Below are 25,783 nucleotides of genomic sequence, written 5' to 3'. Positions count from 1 at the left end.
CGTTTGCGGGTGCATTTCGAAGTAGAGAAAGATCAGGTAAGTTATTTATAAATTCATCTTTAGTGGACGGAACAATAGTTCTACTAGGGCGATATATCGGAGCGGATCTGCTAATTTCAGGTAAACACAGCTTATATAGTAAGAGGTAGTGGTCTGTAATATCATCACTTTGTGGTATAATGTCTACATCAGTGACCTCAATTCCATAAGACAGAATTAGATCTAGTGTATGCTTTAGGCGATGAGTTGGACCAATAACATTTTGCTTTATTCCTAGTGAGACCAGCAAGTCCGTAAACGCGAGCCCTAATGTGTCGTTAGCGTCATCTATGTGGATGTTAAAGTCTCCTACAATTAGTATTTTATCAGTTTTAACTAGTAAGTCAGAGATAAAATCAGAAAACTCTTTTAGAAAATTGACATAGGGTCCTGGAGGTCTATATATGGTGATTAGAGCGAGAGATAACATAGGTTTTTGCATAGTGTTTGGAAGGACAACATTAAGCGCTAGTACTTCAAAGGAGCTAAACAGAAGTCCGTTTCTCTGATTAACATTAAGAATATCACTAAAGATTGACGCGACTCCACCACCACGACCAGTTTGACGAGCCTCATGTTTATATAAGAATCCTGGAGGAGTTGCCTCATTTAAACTAATATAGTCATTTTGTTTCAGCCAGGTTTCAGTGAGACAGAGTGCATTAAGATTGTTATCTGTTATTATTTCATTTATGATAAGTGCTTTAGGTGCTAGTGACCTGATGTTTAGGAGACCAAGCTTCATGAAATTTGTATTTTCACTTTTTAGTGTTTTTTCTGGTTTAATTCTTAATAGATTATTTCTGGAGCACACAGTACGTTTGTTTCTTGATCTAATAATGCGAGGAACAGACACAGTCTCTATGTGGTTAGCTAGGTGTGCATTACTGGTATTTATGTGGGAGGAATAGGAGTCTGTGTGGCTAAATTGTGAATTTTGTGAATTTTTACTTACTAGTCAGATAGAGCGAAGTGTTCTGGTGATGTTGTCCGACAGGAGTTCAGCTCCAGCTCGACTGGGGTGCAGCCCATCAGCGCGGAAAAGCCTAGGACGCTCCCAGAAAAACTACATAATACTACATTAATGATCCATAAGAGGGGGTTTCACACTAGAGGATATGACAACAACACTGTCCAGCCCCCAAACCACAAATAAATGTTGAGGGTGGGGCCGTCAGAAAGTATTCAACTGTTTTTTGTTTGTTTGTTTTTTTATAAAGGAATAATAATTTATGCAGTCATGCACGTGTTTTGACATCTAATATGCCGGTGATTTGATGCTTTGCAAAAGTTGCAGACACCTTTACCAATATCAAAATGCTTTTTTGATGCAAAATTAATTTAAATTCCTTAGGCTGATTAAGAAATTAAAATAGGACTAGGCTACTATAGTAAAGAAAATCCTATCTAAAATGTAAAACTAAATAAATTGCTAAATACTCTTGACACATAAAAGTGTAAAGCTTGCAGCCCACAACAAATGTGGAAAGTTATTGCGTGTCATACTTAACAAACCGTTTACTACGATTTTTATATAATTTTGCTCACATGAATAATTGAATATTAATCAGATGATGTCATTACGCTGCTGTGCCGTCAGCCAATCGTTGCATTGCTGATCATGATTTCGAGGATGGATAGATCTGTCCTTCACAACACCTGCAGAGATCTCATATCAGTTCATCCAGACATTTTAATATGATTCGCGAACTTGTTTGAAGACCCAAATTAGCCAGAGATCAGTTATCAAGATTAAAAGATCCAGGATCTGTCAAATCATCTTAGATCATTTAAGCGAGGTACGAAGAACGGACCCCTGATGTGTTTAAGGGATGTTTTTGTGTTCTCCCACAGGTTGAGATTTGTATTCAGCTCGTAACAGTGGGCGGTGTGAGACCGGAGGACATTGCTATTCTGTCACCTTATAATGCACAGGTGGCCCAGATCAGAGACAGACTGTCTGATTCCGAACTGAAGGGATTTACTGTCACCACCATTACAAAGAGCCAAGGTCATGCTCGAAAATAATTGGATCTCTTTAGATCTTAATTTTATTCATCTGGTAAAGATCATTAAAGGCTAACTAAAGAAGTTAAATGCAAAAGCGTGAGCGCTTGTATGCCACTCTGTAATTTTGGTAATGCCTAGTTAACACTACACGACTTTAAACATCGGCAGATTGCTGTGCCATTCAGACTACATGGCTTGATTGTGTCTTTAAATCGCTGTGGTGTTTACACTACATAATACTACATTAATGATCCATAAGAGGGGGTTTCACACTAGAGGATATGACAACAACACTGTCCAGCCCCCAAACCACAAATAAATGTTGAGGGTGGGGCCGTCAGAAAGTATTGAACACTATTGGCTGCTTATGTGATGATGACATCACTGACACACAGCATTTGAAATCTCACTGAAAGCATTCAAGGGAGCGTTTGAAAGCATCGTCAATCAGCTGATCTGTCAGTGGATGGATCGCTCATATACTGTATGTGCAATGTTTAGCTGATAGATGTGGCTTTAATGTGCTCTTGTGTCCGTGTAAACACAGAGTGAAATGAGTGCATCGATGACAATTCTGGCCAATCACAGTCATTTCTGTTGATCTAATGAACACAACGGCCATTCAGCTTTTGACTTGCTCTCTCATTAGCTGTAGTTTGTTGCTACATTTGACTCCATGTGGGGCTGAGTCGGCTGACTGCTCTGGGATATTAGCATGCTAGATATTGATTTTTTGTCTGTGAAGTGTTGGTGACGAGTCAGCAAGCCTCTTTGATGCGTTGTTCAGTAGTTCACACTTAAAGACACCTGCTGAATGACTTGCAAATCAGGCTTAAAATCCTGTAGTGTGAACTTGGCATAAGCTGTTAGGTTGTTGAATAGTTTTTAATTATATAATGTCTGGGACTGTTTTTTCAATTATATTCTTATTTCCGTTAATCTTTAACCTGCTTTCTTAAAAAAAGGTGATGACTATTTGCATTTTGATGATGTGACTGCAGGTAGCGAATGGCAGTATGTGATACTGTCAATGGTTCGTTCCTGTCCCAGTGATGAGATTGAACCTATGCCTTCAAGGGAATGGCTCTCCAAGCACATTGGCTTTGTGGGCGATGAAAACCAGATCAATGTGGGCATCACAAGAGCACAAGTTGGGCTGTGCATTCTGGGTAATCCTTAACTGAATATTACATTGTTGTAGGAACATTTTCAAATGATTTATTGTTGCAAATGACTGAATAATACAAATAATTGCCTCATAATATCACAATGTTTTATAGAACAGTCCTTTTTATGCTTACTGACTGTTATGAAATATTAATTTATATTTATTCTGTACTCTAGGTAATCAGGCAGTGCTGAACTGCAGCCCAGCATGGCAGAAACTACTGAAACATTATTCAGGTCATAGCTGTGTGGTCACTGCAGATCAGATATCAGTACACAGGGTCCGTTAAATCAAGTTGGATTTATCTTGAAGCGTTTTACAATCAGTGTGTAAATATATTTTTTAAGATTGTATTTCTAATAATACCTTGCAAATTTTTTTATCATTCCACCCCTATTTTAATGTGGGTACAATTGCTTTATTGGGCAAACAAATGTGAAAATGTAGCTATTTATATAATTTTAATCAGTTTAAACTGCGGCAGCTTGAGAAATGAAATTGCATATATTTTACTACATATAGCTATACGTCGTCTTGTTGGTTGCTTGTTTTTATTTAGTGCAAGGCCACAAATTGTCTGAATTGTCTCTTTTTAAGGCTATGTTTAGGCTGCAGACAAATGACATCTTTTCAGGCAGACTAACCACTATTATTAGCAAGTGGTCGTTACCAGAAAAAAAAAATCTGTATGCATTACTTTTCTAATAACGTAGATGTACTCACGTGACAAGGTGTTTAAAACGGATGCAAGAAGTGCATCACATTTTTGATGTTCCATGTAGTCACAGCTGACTTCGCTCAGGCATTTTTTAAAATTATCGATGTGTGTCCTGTTAAAAGTAATGCAAAAATTTCAAATCAAAATTGAGGACCCAGAACGTCCACATTGACATAGAGTACATAAAAAAAATCTGATTGTAATCACATTTCAAACAACCTCCATATCTGATTTCATGCGTTTAATTGTGGTACAAACATTCAAAAACCAATCTGGATAAAAAGGTGGATACGAAACATGTTATAGCAGTCTAAAACAGCCTTAATATAGCAGTGGCTGGTCCTGGTGCCTGATAATTGTTTTTAAGTGTTGTAATAATATACATAGCAGCTATTTTCTAAAGGTGCTATATGCAATTCATATTAAATTAAATTTTATTTAATCATCAACAATTTGTATTTGTGTGTATTTATAAATAAAAAATGAACATTTGAGCTGCAAAATGCATTAATATTGTCTGTCAATTTTTTGTATCTCTATGTGTTTGCCCTTACTAACATTTCATTAAATGTTTCATTGACCAATTACGTAAACCACTCCATAACTAACCCCCAGAAGACAACATAGACGAGATCAAGCTGAGGAACAGAAATTTGTTAGCCAAATATTTCAGACACTAACTCTAACTCTCAAGCTAGCTAATCTAATAAACGACGACTTACATTAACAAATAATTTCTCGATTTCAGAAAATTGGCGCCAAAATGGATGTAGCACTTGTAGCATGTCACGTCAAAGGCGCAACAGCAAATAATATGGGGCACCTTACTGAATATTCAGTAAAAATTGCTTTAATTTAAGTGTGTTGCTTTTACAAACTTATGTAGCATATGCACGCAGAAGAATTAGCCATCGTGATATGATTAAAAAAAAACAAAAAAAAACTGGCTTCTTTGTCGGAAAAAGGTATACAATAAACTCCACCAACCACAAGATGGCGCCTAACGACTTCAGTTTGTTTTCTCTTGTCTTTCATCAAACATACAGGGAGGTTTTAAGATCTTAAGCACCTTTGAAAATCGGGGATTTCAATTTATACTCAATATACTCAAATCCAACTGAAGAATAATCCGAGTTCCTGTAGTTTGAGCACTGCTGCCATTACAATAATTGCTCCTCAGAAGAGCCAGAAGCTTCTGTTTTCAATCATTTAAAAGTTCTGTTGTAATGTTATAAGGCTCATAGATAACATCTTATCCCTTACAACGACAGTAATCAAAGTTAAACAGTTTGTTTGCTGGCAGTGGAGACTTATTACCTCATTTGGGATGGGAAGTTTGAACACCAGAGAAGACACAGATGCATAAAGCCTTAAAAAGACATTAAATTTTGCCCTAACTACAACCTCTTCAAGTCAAACTCTATTTAAGTGATAGGCAGAAATGGGTAGCAAATTATTGAAAATAAACTTATAAGAAAATGTGTTTGTGTTTTTAATAAAGTGCTATATCTAAAACACTAAATGTACTTTGTTGACTTAATTTGGTGTCAGAGAGTGGTGCAAAAATGTACTAACTTTCCAAACACCAATTTCAAACATTTAGTCTCCAAAATGCAGTACACAAGTAAATACAGACAGTACAGTAGAAAAGGAGATATTAAGACACAACAGAGGGTCGTAAAGGCGCAAAACAACTTGATTATGTTCCCTTTATCAATCCTAAAGGTTGTTCTCGGTTTTCACTGATAGATCTCCTTTCATTCTCGTCCAAAGAGCTTAAATTCGAAACATGTTTTCATTTCAAGTTGTTGCACTTTCATTGCTTATGTGAATTAAGTCTTCACTCTGGATTGTGAAAATACAAGGAGGAATGAACAGTCCCACACACTCAATAAACAAGCACATTGTGCTGTTTACAGAAGGATTCTGACCTCATCATATCACAGTCCACATGGTAGCTAAAACTGCTCACTGAATCCTGCAGTATGTAAACGCTGTGTTTTCCCCTCTCAGTTTAAGTTATAATTGATGGGCTGGATAAAATATTTTATGGATTTTAAGTCACTATATAACATTGTAGATGCACCTTTATTTATAGTGCTGATGTCACCGACCATATGTTCAGGATTTTGTGTTGAAGTCAACATATCTTTGAATGCATGCATTTTATTAATCGCAAGTGTGTGCGCTTTCTGTTGTGCAAGCATAAAAATAAAGACCTGTTGACGAGTTAATAGATGAAATTGATATTTCAGTTTTTCTAACCCCTTTACATTAGCAATCTGTGGTTATTTGCACTTGTCCACTAGTAGCAGTAAACATCAAGTTATCACATAGAATACAGAGGTATTGAGCTTGTACTATTTGACTTAATTCTATTATTAATTGAGTAATGTATTTGTTTACTTTTGGGTCAGACTTTTTGGTCTGTTGGCACCTACAGTATAATTTTATTTTTACAAAATCAATTTCAAACTCTAGCATTACATGCTTGAATAACTTTTTAATGGACATTTCATATGGAAACATTCTTGAAACTAATGACTAGAATGTGTGCACCTATAGACTATTAAAACTGAAACCAAATTATTTCAATATATCACACCAAAATGAATCGAGCAATTTCAACTTAATTTATTAAGTTCTATGTCATAAATTAGGTTGGGAAAATATCATTATTTTAGGTGAAGCAATTTAAAGAAAAAAATGTTTAAATCGACCCAATGCTGCAATTTTCCCAGTGAAAATGTATTGCAAGTTTAAAGAAGAATATATTATTATTTTGAATTTCCACGTCACTGTAAGATCACATGATCTGCTTATTTTGAAATACAGTTGAAGTCAGAATTATTAGCCCCCCCCCCCCCCCCCCCCAATTTATTTAACGGAGAGAAGATGTTTTTCAACACATTTCTAAACACAATAGTTTTAACAACTCATTTCTGATAACTGATTTATTTTATCTTTCCATGATGACAGTAAATAATATTACTACACATTTTTCAAGACACTTCTATACAGTTAGGGTAATTAGGCAAGTTATTGTATAACGATGGTTTGTTCTGTAGATTACTGAAAAAAATACAAAGCTTAAAGGGGCTAATAATATTGACCTTAAAATGGTTAAAAAAATTCAAACTGCTTTTATTCTAGCCAAAATAAAACAAATAAAACTTTCTCCAGAAGAAAAAAATATTATCAGAAAAACATACTGTGAAAACATAACAAACTTAAACATCATTTGGGAAATGTTAAAAAAAAGCAAAAAAATAAAATAAAAACCCAGAGGGGGCTAATAATTCTGACTTCAACTGTACATTACAGAATATGAGTTTTGTATTTTGCATATGCAAGTAGAACGAAATTGTCAACAGAAGTGTTTTTGTTGTTTTATATTGCTTTTCTTTCTTTAGATCCTGTTATGTCATTGTCTCAAAAGTGCACATGAATTTTTCAAATTCCATGTATTTAGTTTCACAATGGTGCCAAACGGTGACCTGCCTTCTTTCGCAAATGTATTTACCAACTAATGATTAACAAAACTCCAAACAACAGAGCATTTCTGTTCTCCTTTAAATATGAGTGTGTGACTACAGTACGTTCAAATTTAGTTTCTTCTTTTTAAAAAGAGCCTCTATGTTTTTGTGAGTATAACAATGTGCTTAATATATGTTTTTGGAGCACTGGTCATAGCAAGTGGAGCTTTTTGCCAAGGCACGGCAGTTTTACAGTCAGCGGTTCAAGGTAAGGTTTATCTGTTCAGAAATACTTTTTTACCTCATGCACATACAGTACACCTCTACACACGTATTCTCTTACTGTACACACACACACACACACACACACACACACACACACAGCATGTTGGATCTGTTCAAGCCTGTCTCTTTCCTCCTCGCCTCCCTTAATAGACCTGTTTGTAGCAGTGGGTTCATCTGTGAAGATACCATGTACTGACGGAGAGGAAAAAGGGGTGGAGTGGAGATTTAACAGCTCAGTGCTTGTCTCAAGCCCAGTTATCTCCATACAGAACGCCAGTTTGAAGGACCAAGGCATCTACACCTGCCAAAAGCAGAATGGAGATCTGGTACAATCTGTATCTCTACATCTGGGATGTAGGTTGATGCACATTTTATTTAATTATGTGTACACACAGTTAAATACAAACCTTTTTTTTTTATTAAAAGTTCCATGAAGAACACCAATAGAACACATGTATACACAAGGATTTTTGCTGCTTGTTCAAACTACTTATTTAAAATAAGCTGAATCAACCAAATTCTTGAGTTCTTTTGGACAACTAAATTGTTTTATGTTCATTCCACTTATATTTGTAAAAACAATTAAGTTAACTTAATTGAATCAAGTTGGGGCCACATGAAGGAATTGTGTGGATCAACAATCTTTAGATTATTCAAATTCTCTTTAAACTAAGAAAATTAGAGATTCTATATGGCGTGCTTCCTCTAACAGTTTATTTTGGAAGCTTTATTTTTACATTTAGTCATTTAGCAGACGCTTTTGTCCAATGTGACTTGTAAAGTCAGTAAATTCAATTCAATTCACCAGTAATTCTATAGCGCTTTTACAATGTAGATTGTGTCAAAGTAGCTTCACATAAAAGATCATAGTAAATTGAAATAGTGTAGTTCACTTTTCAAAGTTCAAGTTCAGTTCAGTTGAGCTCAGTTCAGTGTGGTTTAAAAATCACTACTGAGAGTCCAAACTCTGAAGAGCAAATCCATCGATGCGCCGCTCTACAGATCCTGAACCATGCAAGTTAGTGGCGACAGCGGAGAGGGAAAAACTTCACCAATTTGGCCGAAGGTGAAGAAAAAAACCTTGAGAGAACCAGGCTCAGATGGGCACGACCATTTCTCCAATGGCCAAACGTCTTGTGCAGAGCTACAGTGCCGGAGGCTGGAAGCTGGCCTCAGCAAAGACTCGTCTGTCCTTGAAGCGTCACAGGAATCAGTCTCATGCTCTCCAGTCCTCCATGACCACCACAGTAGCTGCTAAGGATACGACCTGGTCCAGGATATGGAGACCTTGGGATCATCTCGTCGCTGGTCTTGGATTGAATCAGTGGCGCTGCATAGTCTGAGGGCCTCAGGATGAGTATCCCCAGGTGGAAATAGAGAATAAAGAGAATAATTAGCGTAGCTGCTGTTCATAGTGTATATAAACGAGATGAAGAAGCCTGTGTGGAGCACATTCATGTATCATACCGCTAAGTGATGCACTGAGTGTATGCTTTACTAAAAAGATAGATCTTTAATCTAGTTCTGAAATGAGAGAGTGTGTCTAAGCCTCTGACATTATCAGGAAGGCTATTCCAGTGTTTAAGAGCCATAAATGAGAAGGCTCGACCTCCTTTGCTCGACTCTGCTATTCTAGGTACTACCAGAAGCCCTGAGTTTTGAGATCTTAAAGAGTGGGTTGGATTGTAGCGAGACAGAAGGTTGGTTAGATAAACAGGAGCTAAACTTTTTAAAGCTTTATAGGTAAGAAACAATATTTTAAATTTAATACGAAACCTAACAGGCAGCCAGTGTAAGGAGGATAAAATTGGGGTGATTTGATCATATTTTCTAGACCTGGTAAGAACTCTGGCAGCTGCATTTTGTACTAGCTGAAGTTTGTTAATAGACGATGCTGGGCAGCTAGCAAACAGAGCATTACAGTAATCCAGCATTGAAGTCATAAAAGCATGGACTAGCTTTTCTGCATCTGAGATGGATAGCATACTTCGTAACTTAGCAATATTTCTCAGATAAATCAACATGAAGAGGCAAGTGCTACTTGCAAGGGAACTGTTGTATAAGAGATATAAGAGACAGAGTAAGGAGGGTAAGACTTTTTTTGTAAGAGTGTCTAGTAACCATTGTCTCTGAAATTTCACCTGTAATGTTTGCTCTATTCAGATCCCCCTTCTCCTCCGCATGTGCATTGTTGGTCTCCAAGTTACCCTAAAAGGGCAATCTGTTCCTGGACACTGACTACAGACCCAATACTTCCAACCCAGTATATTGCTACATACAGGTATCTTACAATCTCACAACTAAAGGTTCTTCTTTGGCATTTAAGGTTTCACATAAGTTTCATGTTTTTTTCCTTAAAGGTACAGAACCACCATTTGGAATCTTTACTTCAACAGTCCTTTCCAGAGTTGATGGACATATTTGTGATTTTTAAAATACAACATTTTAGCGCAAAATATTTGATGATGTCTTTCTGTTTTTATATTTAGAAACTTTTCAGACCCACTTTCAAGTGCTCGTCAATGCCAGAAATGGGGAGACGAAGGCAGGCAATGTGCAATAGAGGATCTGGAGATCTTTGCGAGAGAAGCAACTCTTATAAACATCACAGCGGTTAATGCTCTTGGAAGTGCAACACAAATCCAGGCATTTATTTTTGAGCAAATAGGTGAGATTTTTTTATAGTCCTCTTCAACCATATTATTTGCTTCACCATGAGTTATGTGATCCATAAATTATGACAACACAGATTTTGATTAAAAGTACTTGTAAGGTAATTCAATTCACCTTAAGTTTAAGGCAAGCAATCTATTTTTACAGTGTCCACTGGCTAGACTATGTTTGTTTTTTTGTAATATACAAGAAAATAATCAATCATATCACTATTATGAAAAAAAAAAATCACAAATAAATTTAGTTTTGGGTGGTCTGTGTCACAACAGCAAAAAGAGTTGTGACGAAAGAGATGCCTTTGAAATATTTCCTTATCAATGTTCACATCTTGATGCCATGTACTCATATTGAGTGTTTTAATTCCTGTGCTTGCTTGGTCTGTAGTGAAACCTGATCCTCCAGAGAATGTCAGCGGGATAATAATGCCAGGCAGGAAGGTGTCTGTGCAGTGGAGTCCACCACACACATGGCCAGATCCTGTCATCTTTCTCCTTAATTACAAAGTCAGATTCCACTGGGGCAAGCCGGAAACTGCTAGAATTGTGAGTTTCATGGGTTGAAACTGTTCTACTAAGTACCAAACTCAAAATGACAGCAAAATCAAAACTTTAACACTAGAACCACCAAGGGGTCAAATGTACTCATGCCTGTTAAATCAAATTATTAGCCCTCCAGTTTTTTTCTTTTTCAAATAATTTCCAAATGGCGTTAAACAGAGCACAGAATTTCTCACAGTATTTCCTATATTTTGTCTTCTGGAGAAAGTCTTATTTGTTTTATTTTGGCAAGAATAAAAGCAGTTTTTATTTTTTTTATTTTCAATATTATTAGCCCCCTTAAACAATATTTTATTTCTGATTGTCTACAGAACAAATCATTGTTTAGAAATGTGTTGAAAAAAATCTTTCTGTTAAACATAAATTGGGGCGTCACGGTGGCGCAGTGGGTAGTACGATCGCCTATCAGCAAGAAGATCGCTGGTTCAAGCCTTGGCTGGGTCAGTTGGCATTTTTGTGTGGATTTGCATGTTCTCCAGTTTCCAGGTGCTCCAGTTTCCCCTACAGTCCAAAGACATGTGGTATAGGTGAATTGGGTAGGCTAAATTGTCCGTAGTGAATGAGTGTGTGTGGATGTTTCCCAGTGATGGGTTGCAGCTGGAAGTGCATTCGCTTTGTAAAATATATGATAGAAAGTTAGCTGTTCATTCCGCTGTCGCGACCCCAGATAAATCAAGGGACTAGGCCAAAATAATAAATAAATAACATTGAGGGAAAACTGGACAGATTTTCAATAACACGCCTCCTAGTCATCAACTTTTACTAAAAATGCAGTATTTACAACTGCCTGTTGTTAAGAATAGTTTTGCTAACAGCATCAGAAAGTCAGATTTACCTACATTTGAAGTCAGAATTATTAACCCCCCTGAATTATTAGCCCCCTTGTTTATTTTTTTCGCCAATTTCTGTTCAACAGAGAGATTTCTTCAACACTTTCCTAAACATAATAGTTTTAATAACTCATTTCTAATAATTAAATTCTTTTATCTTTGCCATGATGACAGTAAATAATATTTGACTAGATATTTTTCAAGACACTTCTATACAGCTTAAAGTGCCATTTAAAGGCTTAACTAGGCTAATTAGGTTAACTAGGCAAGATAGAGTAATTAGGCAAGTTATTGTATAACGATGGTCTGTTCTGTAGACTATCGAAAAAAATATACAGCTTAAAGGGGTTTTTAGAAAGTTTTTTAGAAGTTTTTAGAAGTTTTTAGAAAATTAAAAACTGCTTTTAATTAAGCCGAAATAAAGCAAATAAGACTTTCTCCAGAAGAAAAAATATCAGACATACTGTGAAAATTTCCTTGCTTTGTCAAACATCATTTGGGAAATATTTAAATAAGAAAGAAAAAAAATCAAAGGGGGCTAATAATTCTGATTGCAACTGTATAATGCCATTATTTTCCCACCACTTATATTTTAGATCGCTATATTCAATTCCTCTAAATTTCTATAGGACTTTTACAATGTAGATTTAGTCAAAGCACCTTAAACGTTCTAGTAAATTGAAACTGCTTCAGTCCAGTTTTCACAAATGAAGTTCAGTTTAGTGTAATAATGTAAATCTCACTGCTGAAAGTAGTGTATATAGTACAACCATATATAGGGGTGGGGATGACATTACTTGTGTCATAATACAATATTACTGTGCTTTTAATTGTGCAATATATTGCAATTTATCTTTTTTTTCATCTTTCAAATTTGATCTTAAAAGTGAAACTTAAAATCTGTTTTAACTGAACAGAAATATAAGAGTTTCTCACCTCTTTTTTGCATCGTAAAATGGGATTGTCTAACACTTTAATGAAAACCTTAAATTTTATATATTCTTTTCTACGACGCCGCCATCTTTATTTTACTAACTTTCTGCATGCTGAAGGTGACCCAGCTGACCTCACCAGAATTAAAAACAAAACCACCATCTAGTAGACTGTAAATAAACTGATTTTAATATTCAACTAAATAGTATAATTAAATAAAATATTGATGATATATAGATGGCGAAACGAAGGCTCAGTGGGTTAGCACTGTCGCCTCACAGCAAAAAGGTCGCTGGTTCGAGTTCGAGCTGGTTCGAGTTCGCTGGGCCAGTTGGCATTTCTGTGTAGATTTTGCATGTTCTCTCCAGTCCAAAGACATGCGCTGCAGGTGAATTGAATAAACTAAATTGGCCGTAGTGTATGTATGTGAATGATTGTGTATGGATGTTTCCCATTATTGGTTGCAGCTGGAAGCATAATATGCTGAATAAGTTGGCGGTTCATTCCGCTGTGGCAACCCCTGATTAATAAAGAGATATATTGATTTCGCCGTTGGGCAGCACGGTAGCTCAGTGTTTAGCACTGTAACCTCACAGCAAGAAGGGCGCTGGTTCAAGTCCCAGCTGGCCCATTTGGCATTTCTGAGTGGAGTTTGCATGTTCTCCTCGTGTTCTCCTGGGTTTCCTCCGGGTGCTCCAGTTTCCCTCACAGTCCAAAGACATGCGCTATAGCTGAATTGGATTATCTAAATTGGCCGCAGTGTATGAGTATGTGTGTGAATGTGAGAGTGTATGGGTGTTTCCCAGTACTGGGTAGCGGCTGGAAGAGCATCCGCAGCGTAAAACATATGCCGGAATAGTTGGCGGTTCATTCCACTATGGCAACCCCTGATAAAAAAGGGACTAAGCCAAAGGAAAATGAATGAATTAATAAATGATATCGGTGTGCATGTATCCATATTGTACTGTCGTGAAAAATATTGCTATATGCTGCTGCATTAATTTCCCCCGTCCCTAGATCATGCCAAAACCACTTTACAAGGATGAAAATAATAAAAAAAATGTTCATTAGTTAACTAAAAAATGATTCAGCTCAATTTAATACAAAGAGATAATCCACTGACAGTTAATCAGTAGTGATGTGAATGGGTCATTTTTACCTGCTTGATGTTTTAGCTCTACAATACGCCTTGGTGGTTCTAGTGTTAAGAGACAAGATTAAAACATGATGGTTATTTCATGCTAACATTAATTGTTTTCTAGCTGGGCCCTTACGAGTCTAATAAAATGGTTCTAAGTGGACTGGTGGCAGGACGAACGTATCACATCCAGATATCAGCAAAGGACATTCTTGATGATGGACAGAGCAGTGAATGGAGTGCCCCAATACACATCACTATACCTACTACACTATACCTAAAGTGATGGATCTCGGCTTCAACTAGAAGTGATACCTTTATTCTGTCTATAAACTCAATTTATAAATTATTGCTATTATTCAAGCTCAATGTGCAGAGTTGTCTTTAAAATAACAAACACTCAGCATGACTTTACTTGCATTTGATCGAAGTAAAGCTTGTAAGATGTAAAAAGCTTGTAAAATGACGTCCTTACAGATTTTTGTCTTGTTTTTCAGTACCAACATCTATGTTTTTTGAGTATCTGGACTGTAGATACTGTCTTGTTTTCAATTTTATTGCTTAAAGTAAGAAAAATATGCACCAATGGGGTATAAAATAATCTTAATTCAAAATAAGAATGAGCATTTTAACCCTGTTGGCAGATATTTGTAAAAATAACGTACAGCATTAATTAAAATTTAAAGATAATAAGAATTTACAATACTCTATATCAGTTGTCTCTATACTCTTTATATTTTACACACAATTAAGTAAATGTATAATATTTCAACCAGAACCACATCACCCTGCAGCCCAAGACCGGTTACTCACTGAAGCTAAGCAGGGCTGAGCCTGGTCAGTACCTGGATGGGAGATCACAAAAACCAGGTTGCTGTTGAAAGTGGTGTTAGTGAGGCCAGCAGAGGGCGCTCAACCTGCGGTCTGTGTGAATCCGAATGCCCCAGTATAGTGAAGGGGACACTAAACTGCTCAGTGAGCGCCGTCTTTCGGATGAGACATTTAACCGAGGTCCTGACTCTCTGTGGTCATTAAAAATCCCAATCAACCCCATCCACCGAATTGGATCTATCACTGTCTCTCCACTTCACATATAGCTGGTGTGTTGTGAGTGTTGTTCAGTGGCTGCAGTCACATCATCCAAGTGGATGCTGCACACTGGTGGTGGTGTGGAGAGACCCCCCCCCCCATGATTGTGAGGCGCTTTGTGTGTATGGCCATACATGATGAATGCGGTATATAAGTACACATTACATTAAACTAGCTTCATTTTGTTAAAAATGTACTATGTTTTGATTAGTCTGATATTTATTTAGTATTTAAATTTATGTTAGCGTTATTCAAATTAACAAATTATTTTTTTAGAAGCTTAAACTAATTTTTTATATTTACAGTACATTTAGCTTTTATCTATTAAATGAAAAGAGTGACTCAAATACTGCTTATATAAATGAAAAATATTATATAGTTTGAAATTAAAGCCATGTTAAAACAATGCTCGTCTTTAATAGACACGACAAAAACATCAAAACAAAAGTAATGGGCTACATGCACAGCTAATGTTTTTCAGCCAATGATGAACTTCCAGTGAAAGCTTAATGTGACTATTTTCAATTTCATAAAGATCCTCTTACAGCATCAATGTTGTAATGTCATTAAAACACATTCAGTTAAATAGACTTAAGCATTCATTTAGTTGCTCAAGCGTAAAATGAAATAAAAAGACTGTGTAACCGCTAGCGTCATCAGGATCAGCAGGCGAGCGCAGAAACTCTATTGAAAATACTGGGGTAAAATAAACTGTCAAGTCATGGCTGGGGAAAATGGAATTTAATGCAGTGCTTCGTGTCCAGTCTGAGACCCACTTTATATCATATATCAGGCAGTGAAGATCATTGATTTTTAAAGAAATCAGACCTTAAACATGGCAATTTTATAATGGAAAGGCAGTTCATCGGAAGCGCTGAGGCTGACTGGCTGAATTTAAAAGTCTGTGTGCATATAGCTTATTAATAATAGCCATGAAATAAGAAATTAAATAGCCTGAGATGGCACTATTCCATGACACAAAAATGAAAAAGAATCTGGTTTTCGATACTCACTTTCATTTTAGGATGAACTATCCCCTTTAAGCCGTTTTATTTCATATTTATTTTCATTTTTAATACATAGATAATATATAAATACACATATTTTATTTATTAATTCTATCAAAGTTTTCAATTTCATGCAATGATCCTTAAAAAATTGATGTGAATGAAACCGAAAACCACTCGTTCACTCATTAGTTCCTTACACTTCTCTTTATTTTCTCCTTAAAATTCTTGTAAACACCTGGTAAACTACTAATCCACAGCATCTAATACACCCATGTCATATAAATTTAATCTAATACATCAACAATCAGCGGTGTTACAAACTCGGAGTGACGGACCCCCAGAGAAACAGATGGTGCTCGGGGTAGGTGCGCCGTCACCTTTTCAGAGCTGTACGTACCCGGACCAGGCTTCCCAGTGCTGTCGATGAGAATATTATGACGGCTCTGCATGGAGAAAGAAGGCTGTCTGTTCAAGTAAACGCTGGGGTCTGTGCTGTTATACCGGCCAGGTCCCGGGGTCATAGACAGATCTTCAGAAGGGCCACCTGCTTTCATGCGGGCTGACATGGTGAAGCAGGGGCTGGAGGGTTTGCAGGTCACTGGGGTGCCGAAGAGAGTGGGTAAGGTGTAGCGGTTGGGTGCTGGTACAGGGTCCACACTGCGGTAGCGCGTACGGGAGGACATGGTGTAAGATGGAGGTCTGTGGTGGAGGTTTAAAGGTGGAGCTTTCTCCGGACTGTAGGCTCCCGGTCCTGGAGTCTGGAAGGAACCAGCTGATCAAAAAACAGAGAATCAACAACTGCTTCATGCGATCGAGGATTTAGGTGACTTTAAATTGACAGTTTGCTTTATAAATTGCTTAAAAAGTATTGTGCATGGCTATTTTTCATCTGACATTAAAGGATTAGTTCATTACAAAATGACTCACTCTCATGTCATTACAAACTAGAAAGACTTTTGTTGGCCTTCAGAAAACTTAATTTGTCTGTAGTTTGGAAATATATTTTGAAATGAATTGAGTTGATATAATAATGTATTATTCTGTTGTTGTTATGTACAGTTAAGGGCAAAATATTTAGCCCATATCAAATTATTATTAATTAATAATATATGTATTTCTTGTTCAAATATTTCTCAAGTCATATTTAATTAAGCAAGGAAATTTTCACAGTATTTCCAGTAATATTGTTTCTTCTAGAGAAAGTCTTGATTGTCTTAAGGTCAATATTTTACGTTTAATTTAAGGTCAATATTAGCCCCCTATTTTTTTTTTTCAAATGGCTAAAGAAAAAACATTGTTATACAATGACTTGCCTAATTTGCCTAGTTAAAATAATTAACCTAGTCAAGCCTTTAAATTGCCCTTTAAGTTGAATATTAATATCTTGAAAAATATCTAGTCAAATATTATTTACGGTCATCATGGCAAAGTTAAAAGAAATCAGTTATTAGAAATGAGCTATTAAAACTATTATGTTTTATGTTATAAGCTATTTTCATGGCAAAACCTGTATTACTACACAATATATAAAAACACAAAAGTGTTCCTCTTAAAATTTGTAGGTACTATATATACTTTTGAGGTGCCATTCTGGACCCTTCAAGTACAAATGTGTACCTTTTGAAAAGGTACCACCCCAGTGACAGCTGGCGTACCTTTTGTTCTGAGAGTGTGATATTTATATTGTATTTACATTTATGTTAGCCTTATTTAAATTAACAAATACATTTTTAATAGCTTAAACCAGTGATTACCAAACTTGTTCCTGGAGGGCCGGTGTCCTGCAGATTTTGGCCCCGACCCCAATCAAACACACCTGAACAAGCTAATCAAGGTCTTCCTAGGTATACTGGAAACATCCAGGCAGGTGTGTTGAGGCAAGTTGGAGCTAAATCCTGCAGGGACACCGGCCCTCCAGGACCGAGATTGGTGACCCCTGGCTTAAACTATCATTTTTATATTTACATTTAGCTTTTATCTAATAATTGAAATACTGCTAATATATGTGAAAAATATAACAATTAAATTATTAATTATTAAATATTACAATTTCAATTAAAACCATAGTGCTCGTCTTCAACTTAATAATAAGTTGCCTTAATAATATAGCCTCAGAGATGTTATTATAACCCATCTCTGAGAGATTTTACTCTTCATTGAAAGTGAATACACACCAAATTCTAGTACACAAAATATCTAGACTGATTAATTTCATTCAATTCAAGTCTTCTGTAGAAACAGTCACTTTATATTATGAACAGGTTTAATGTGGCTCTTTGTTCACATATATGCAGTAGTTGTCGACATTTGAAGTGGATCAAAACCGTTCATCAAAGCTGTCCTAAAACTATTAAACCACACCCCTTGTCCTAGGACAATTTTAAAAAACTTTTTTTTTGGTCCAACTGTTGACTACTGTAAACACTGATCAGCAAACATGACCAGAAACTCATTTGAACCCGTTTGACAAACACAAACAAACCTCATTGGTTATTGCAGAGGCTCAAATGTGAAATGTGACATGCAGGAACAAACCTCTTTCTCCAGTATTATACTCTAGCTTACTGTATGTGAGCAAATCTGTTTGCTTGTCAGTGTTGTTTATATGTGAATAAAATCATACATTTTCAGAAGATTTGAATTAAACCATTTAGAATAGTGTTCATTTTCTTACTAACAGATAAAAAGGTTTTAATTTGGAATAGTGGCAACATGAAAAATCATTCAAATCTGAAAGAAGCTTTCTATTACACAACCCTTTAGTGGTTCTTTAGTGGAAAAGGTTCTTTACACTGTAAAAATCTATTTGTTTCTTATAAAAAAGTAAGTAAACCAGTTGCCTTAAAAGCAACAAGTTGATTTTACTTAAAAAAGGTCAGTAAACCTATTACCATAACTGTTATAATTATACAATTATGCACATATTTTTCTATATTTTAAAAAAACAAAGGCTAGCTTTTTGTACTAGTTGTTCCATTAGGAACCTTTACCATGCATAGAAACTTTTCCACAATCCATCAAAGATTATTCATAATAAATAAAGATTTGAATTATATTGTTCTTGACACTATGAAAAAATAGTTCAGTGTTGAACTTATGACCAACAATGGCACTTTTAAGGCATCACTGTCAAAACACTTTATTTTTAATAGTGCATAGGGATATTTTCATTTTTACTATATAACTATATATACTCACTTTATTAGGTACACCGTACTTGCCTTAATCCTTCATGGCATAGACTTAACGAGGTACTGGAAATATTCCTCAAAAATGTATGTCCATATTGACATGAAGTTGTTTTTATCACATGGCACATTATCCTGCTGGAAGTAGCCATCAGAAGATGGGTATAGTGTGGTCATTAAGGGATGGAAATAGTCAGCAACAATACAGGTAGGCTGTGGCATTGACACGATGAACAATTGGTACTAATGGGCCAAAAGTGTGCCAAGAAAATATCAGCTGGATATTGTCTTTCTATCAGCTGGAACCAGTCTGGCCATTCTCCTCTGACATCAACAAGGCATTTGCTCCCACAGAACTGCCGCTCGCTGGATATTTTCTCTTTTTCTGACCATTCTCTGTAAACCATAGAAATGTTTATGCTTGAAAATTCTAGTAGATCAGCAGTTACTGAAATACTCAGACCAGTCTATCTGCCAACAAAAACAATGCCATGTTCAAAGTCACTTAAATCACCTTTCTTCCCCATTCTGATGCTCGGTTAGAGCTGCAGCAGATCATCTTGACCATGTCTACATGAATAAATGCACTGAGGTGGTGCCATGTAATTGGCTGAAAAGAAATTGCCTTAAACAGTTGGACAAGTGTACCTAATAAAGTGGCCGGTGAATGTAAATATATCTGGTGTGCTGACTAAATAAAGCCACATCCATATTTCACCCATATTTTTACATTTTAATTGTATTTTCACTAAAATTATTTTCACAATTAAATACACTTTAACTCTATATTAGTTTGTTATAACCAGAACTGGACTTCTGTCATGAAAAGGTCTTAGATTAAACAAATTGACAGATTTATGAATAAAAAATGCATCAAATCAGATGAAAACTGACCTGTCCTCTTCCTTCTACCCAGCATAGAGTACGACGGAGTCCCATCTCTGCCAAAGCGCGTCACTTTGGCATCCACACGATACCGCGGCCCAGGACTAGAATCCACAGACACCACTATTCAAAAAGAAACATTTTGTAGTAAATCAACGATTTTCATTTGGTAGCAAATTTGATCAGGTCCATGCATTCCTATTTAACAATTTCTACTGTCTGAGCAACAAAAATACTATTAAACGTTAATTAAAATCAAACATATGGATTAAAATCAAGCACGTGGATTTTGTCAGCGTAACATGCCAAAGAAATGGCATTAATCATTATATTGCATGCTGTTGTTTGGAATATAAAGTCCAGATGTGCGAGAGGTTTTTTTTTTTGGCATTCATTCTTTGATCAAACTGGGTGTTCTCAATTCCTTCCACGAGGAAGCAGGCGTTACATGTCACTAATTAGGCGTGTAAGTGTGTGTATGCAAATCCAAAGACTATTTCAGCCATCATCCTCGACACTAATTCATCTATAAAAATGATCAATCCCTATAAATGCCATGTTGATATATGTGTGTGTTGTGCATGAACAGGCATGATTGATGGCGGGCCGCATTAGTGGAGTGGATCGTGTCGTGTGTCAGTGTTTTGTTGTCATGTCACTCACTGTTGCTGCTCATGCGGCTGTGGAAGGAATAGGCCGGGCTGCTGGGTTTGGTGTAGTCATGGTTTATGTAACCGATAGTGGGCGGAAGAGCATAACGCCCCGGCCCGGGCCCTGCAGGCACACACAAAAACACACACTCAGGAGTATTTCAGCATTCATTATTATACTAAACAGTGTTGGTAATAATTTGAAACTAATTATGAGTAACTATAGTTCAGAATAATAATGAAATGTTTGAAGTGATTATTTTTTACATTTTGTTTTCATTTTGAAGTTTAAGCAATTTTTATGTTTTGTCATTATTTTAATGTGTGCATAGTTTTTTTTTTTGTTTTATTTTAGTTTTAACTTGTTACCAGTCACCCCTTATTTTGAAAAGACACATACTGTAATAATGTCCTATCCGAACTTATCTTTTCATTCATTCATTCATTTTCTTTTTGGCTTAGTCCCTTTATAAATCAGGGGTCGCCACAGCAGAAAGAACCACCAGCTTATCCAGCATATGTTTTACGTGGCGGATACCCTTTCAGCTGCAACACATCACTGGGAAACACCCATACACTCATTCACACACATACAATACGGACAATTTAGCGTACCCAATTCACCTGCACCGCATGTCTTTGGACTGTGGGGGAAGCCAGAGCACCTGAAGGAAACCCACGCAAACACAGGGAGAATAAACTCAGCTGCAACACATCACTGGGAAACACCCATACACTCATTCACACACATACAATATGGACAATTTAGCGTACCCAATTCACCTGTACTGCATGTCTTTGGACTGTGGGGGAAGCCGGAGCACCTGAAGGAAACCCACGCAAACACAGGGAGAATAAACTCCACACAGAAATGCCAACTGACCTTAACTAAGTTTAATTAATTTAATTGCAATTCCTGAAATATAATAATTTAATTGGAATAAAATCAGCCTCACTAAGCTCATTAATTCACAAAAGTGAAAACATTTAATAAATAAATAATATTAGCCCTCCTGTGAAATTTGTATTCCTTTTCCAACATTTTTTACATTTTTCCACAGTATTTCCTAATATATATTTTTTTCTGAAGAAATTGTATTTATTTTACTTTGGCTGAGGAAAGCCCCCAATATTATTAGCCCCCTTAAAATTATAAGCTTATAACAGCTTATAAGCTGTTATTATAATCTAGCCACGTTGATGTTTATTTTATTGAAATTTTAAATTTCAATAAATATTTTAAACTTGTGGTTTTAATTTTAGCTTTAATATTCCTTGTATTATAGTTGCATTTATTACTCACTAACTTAATCTGAGGTTTGGTAAATGAGACTAATCTAAAGTAGAATATATATAAAAATGAATGCAGCCTTTGCATCTAACTGAAATAAACACTACTGCTACTGAAAATACATAAAAATTAAATCAAACAATATAAATAAGATTTATAATTTGAAATACAATAATTCAAATGTTTCCCGGTGATGGGTTGCAGCTGGAAGGGCAACCGCTGCATAAAACTGCTGGATAAGTTGGCGGTTCATTCAGCTGTGGTGACCCCATATTAATAAAGGGACTAAGCCGAAAAGAAAATGAATGAATGAACATCCAAATTAGCATAAGAGCCAAGTAAGTCAAAATAATAAGCTATAATTGCTTACAAATGATACTAAAATTATGATAGTAAAATAACAATACTAAAATTACTGTAGTGTAAACTTACACTAAAACAAACACACTCTTGAAAATAAAGGTTTTCTTTATCTGCATGGATGGTTCCATGGTTTTTCATGGAACATTTTCCTTTAACAGAGAGTTGTCCATGGTGGAAAAAAAGAGAGTTTTTTTAATAATAAATTATATGGAACATTCTAGCGGAACCGTACATTTTCACTTATAAAAAATGTGACAGGGCCTGACTTAAGCTTGTCGTCCTCAAAAAAAAATCTATACAAAAACAAGCATAAATCATACAATTCAATGATAGAAAGCATCCTTGATACCTGTCAGCTTCTTCTCCATTAAATGATGTCACTTCCGACTCATAGCCTAAAGGTGTATTGCACGCATTTTATGTTAAATTTAATGCGGATGTGACAGGGCTGACCAAAACATGGGGACAATATTAAAATATTTGTATTATAGTATATATTTGTTATTTCATGTGTTTAATCCATTGATGTGAATGATAACAACTTAAACTTGCTATTTCTGATTTTTTTTTTTAAATAACAGTTTTTAGCAAAAAAAAAAAAAAAAAACGATTAAACCTGTAGGTTCGATTGGGCTGAGGACCAAGGACAATGAAAGGGTTTGTACATTTGTAAAGTGTTTTTAATAAAGAACAAAAATCTGAGAAGGAAATAAATGACATACTCCTTTACAGAAATCATCAGTCCATTTTAGAAATGTTTAGGATGAAATACTTTTTATTCACTGTATTTATGTTTTTATTTCAGGGACAGATAATGTATGTTTCTGGTACACTGTAAAACCCAAAAAGTTAAGGTAACTCAAACCATTTGAGGAAACCGATAGCAACAAACCATTTAAGTTCAAAAACTAATCCTAATGAGTACTGTGAACTTAATCCATTTGAGTAAATTAAGCAATTTGAGCACAGTAAAACTGAAATGAGAATGAAAATAACTCAAACCATCTGAGTACTGTAAAACTCAATAAGGCAACTCAAATTGTTTGAGGAAACCAATTGCTACAAACCATTTGACTTAAAAAGCGAATCTATATGAGTACTGTTAACTTACTCCGTTTAAGTTTAAGTAATGAGGTATTTATTGAACTCATAACCTTCAACACTGAGTTCAAAACTCTTTTCAAATGAGTAGAGTTAACTTTCAGTAAATTTGGAGTTAACTCATTTCATTTGATGAAGTTGACTGTTGGGTTTTACAGGGATATCCCATATTGTATTAAATTAATTAGGCTATATTTTCACACTCACTAAAAGATTACTTGAGGTAGCCTACTAAAAATATTCGTCTGATGCATAACTGCACAAACATTTATTTTTATTAAGAGTGCATATTTACTTCATAAACTAACAAATTTTGTTTGTACAATTTATATATAACACAATATCATTACATATGCCAACTTTATGTTCCTTGCGGTCACTTTATCTTCCTTAAACCTAAAATAAAACAACGGAATGCGATTCAAGCGAGACACAAAAGGCCACACATGCTGACCACATTTCCAAAGCTCAGTCTCGACTGTAAAACTTTTCATTTGAAATCGTATGAATTTAATATAAACACAGTTAAATTTCACACAACCTTTTCAAAGCCGAAAATAAAATACAGCTATACAGACAAAAGCAGGTCAATTCTCAGAGCGATACAAGCAGGTGTTTCAATAAAAGGGCCAACTGACAGTTTCTTTCACCAAACCGCCAGTCCATTCTCTCAAGAGCCGAATAGGAGCATGTTTGAACTACTGACAGAGCTGAAATAAATCGTTAGATCTCCTAGCTTCGCTGAATAATTCTTTCATCACAATCATTTATTTGCACAAAATGAATCAACTGAGGTCAAAACTCACCCCGTTCCCGCCCGGCGATGATGGGCCGCCGCCGACGCTCCACTTCCGCCATGTCGCGGATTTTTTATTTATTATTTTTTTGGCTGGAGCTGACAAGAAAAATGGCCAGCAGACGTGCTCAATGAGGTCCGGTAGAGGTTGAAGTTTCAGTTTAGACACAGTGAAGAGATACAACTGCCGTCTGAATTATAAATGACTCTTACAAGCACAAGAAACATTATCCTTGTCCGAGCGACGAGAACTTCCATCTCAATATCTTTCCGCAATACAGATTTCCAAACATCCATCACTGACTACAAAAGACACCCGCAGTTACAGCCTGTCATGTTGTCTGTAAACGACGGCTAATGAACTAATTAAGCTTACAGCAAACTGTGTCACCAATGCTCATGTTATTGGAGCACTTTTGTTATCATTTAAAATAATGATTGCGTAATAATATATTTAATTTAGTCCTAATTCCATACGTCAACCCAGTCTTATCAGTTCTTTATATGGGAAACTATCAACAATGTGATTTACAGTGTTATTTGAGATTTAGTGATTTTAAATACATATTTTTAATTAGTTTTTATTTTCAAAAGCAGTATTTTACCCTTTTAAAATCTTTTTTTCTGTTTCAAGCCTTAGTAAATTTTACACTTTTAATTAATAAAGTATTGTTTAAGGGTTAGGCCTACTTCAAAAAGGGAATTTGGTTGTGATTTTTATTAGTTTATGAGTTTTTAAACACTATTTAAATTGACTTAATACAAATTGGGTTTTTTTCTTTTTCTTGCACAACAACTAAAGTTGTTTCATATAGTTTTAGTTAACTACAATAACAACTGTTGAAAATGTAAAATGTTTGTTTAATTATTTGTTAAAATTAATTAGGCTACATTTCAAAAGGAATTAAAAACATATATGTTAATTCTTCTTTAAATTTCAAATATGCATTTTAGTGACATTAAGAACTATTCTTGTCGGAGGGTGATCATAACCACACCGTTTGATGCACCAAAAGTATTTCCTACACTTGTGCTCAAAAGTGCTCACCATACTATTTTACTACCAAGCGTTAATTTAAAATGAAGCGTTAAATCCAAAAATGAATGAATAAAAAAGATGAAGAAAAATCTTACTTTTAAACACAAATTTATTATTAATCATCATAAAAAGAATTAGGAATCTGGTAAAACTTGTTTTAAAATAAAAACTTTAGCCTATGGGCAAAAAAAAAAAAAAAAAAAAAAAAAAAAAAATTAAACTTTACAGGCCTTAAACTTTCCTCAGTCAGAATTTGGCCACTTGAATAATTAAACATTACATTAGTCCTTTTTCTACCTATAATTTTCACAATTTATGATGGCAAAGCAGTCAAAAATGGGATAAATTAGCTTATACAGGGGTTATATTCTGGACTTTGTCAGTGGTGGGGGTGGTGGTGGGGGGATCTTTCAAACCACCCAAACCCCCCTGGCTATACAGGCTTGCACGGGTCAACTATTAACAATGTGATTTAAAGCAGTGTTATTTCAGATTTTTTAGTAATTAGTTTTTAGTTTAAAAATTATTTCCGTTCTAAATTAAA

The 25,783-nt window shown here is 35.5% G+C and overlaps 3 protein-coding genes across 3 annotated transcripts in view; 2 read left to right on the top strand and 1 right to left on the bottom strand.

The window, feature by feature from the left end:
* helz2b (helicase with zinc finger 2b) overlaps nucleotides 1-4,845 on the top strand; it is a 32,165-nt gene extending 27,320 nt beyond the window's left edge. The window contains 3 exon segments of the mRNA XM_056479468.1: nucleotides 1,894-2,050; nucleotides 3,051-3,218; nucleotides 3,394-4,845. Coding sequence (XP_056335443.1) covers nucleotides 1,894-2,050; nucleotides 3,051-3,218; nucleotides 3,394-3,506 — 438 coding nt within the window. The 3' untranslated portion in view covers nucleotides 3,507-4,845.
* A 2,654-nt stretch (nucleotides 4,846-7,499) lies between these two features.
* Nucleotides 7,500-14,190, top strand: ebi3 (Epstein-Barr virus induced 3). Its single transcript, XM_056467697.1, has 6 exons — nucleotides 7,500-7,679; nucleotides 7,847-8,050; nucleotides 9,860-9,977; nucleotides 10,186-10,364; nucleotides 10,754-10,911; nucleotides 13,952-14,190. Exons 1-6 carry the CDS (start codon nucleotides 7,592-7,594, stop codon nucleotides 14,111-14,113), a joined length of 909 nt encoding a protein of 302 aa, XP_056323672.1. The 5' UTR covers nucleotides 7,500-7,591; the 3' UTR covers nucleotides 14,114-14,190.
* Nucleotides 14,191-16,116: 1,926 nt separating this feature from the next.
* odf3l2a (outer dense fiber of sperm tails 3-like 2a) lies at nucleotides 16,117-24,368 on the bottom strand. The gene is made up of 4 exons (XM_056467685.1): nucleotides 24,211-24,368; nucleotides 20,663-20,773; nucleotides 20,009-20,122; nucleotides 16,117-16,698 (listed from the first exon to the last, which is right to left on the bottom strand). The coding sequence occupies exons 1-4, from the start codon at nucleotides 24,260-24,262 to the stop codon at nucleotides 16,211-16,213; spliced, it is 765 nt and encodes a 254-aa protein (XP_056323660.1). The 5' UTR covers nucleotides 24,263-24,368; the 3' UTR covers nucleotides 16,117-16,210.
* Between the last annotated feature and the right edge of the window lie 1,415 nt (nucleotides 24,369-25,783).

The sequence above is a fragment of the Danio aesculapii genome, chromosome 2 (assembly GCF_903798145.1).
Source record: "Danio aesculapii chromosome 2, fDanAes4.1, whole genome shotgun sequence".
NCBI classification, from domain to species: Eukaryota; Metazoa; Chordata; class Actinopteri; order Cypriniformes; family Danionidae; genus Danio; species Danio aesculapii.
This window is presented reverse-complemented; position numbering and strand designations above follow the sequence as displayed.

Coding starts and splice junctions, on each gene's coding strand:
- ebi3 (XM_056467697.1), top strand. CDS start 7,592: ATGTGCTTAATATATGTTTTTGGAGCACTGGTCATAGCAAGTGGAGCT. Junction 7,680..7,846: donor TTTACAGTCAGCGGTTCAAG/GTAAGGTTTATC, acceptor CTCCCTTAATAG/ACCTGTTTGTAGCAGTGGGT. Junction 8,051..9,859: donor TGTATCTCTACATCTGGGAT/GTAGGTTGATGC, acceptor TGCTCTATTCAG/ATCCCCCTTCTCCTCCGCAT.
- odf3l2a (XM_056467685.1), bottom strand. CDS start 24,262: ATGGCGGAAGTGGAGCGTCGGCGGCGGCCCATCATCGCCGGGCGGGAA. Junction 20,123..20,662: donor CAGCCGCATGAGCAGCAACA/GTGAGTGACATG, acceptor CTTTTTGAATAG/TGGTGTCTGTGGATTCTAGT. Junction 16,699..20,008: donor GGGTAGAAGGAAGAGGACAG/GTCAGTTTTCAT, acceptor TTTTTTGATCAG/CTGGTTCCTTCCAGACTCCA.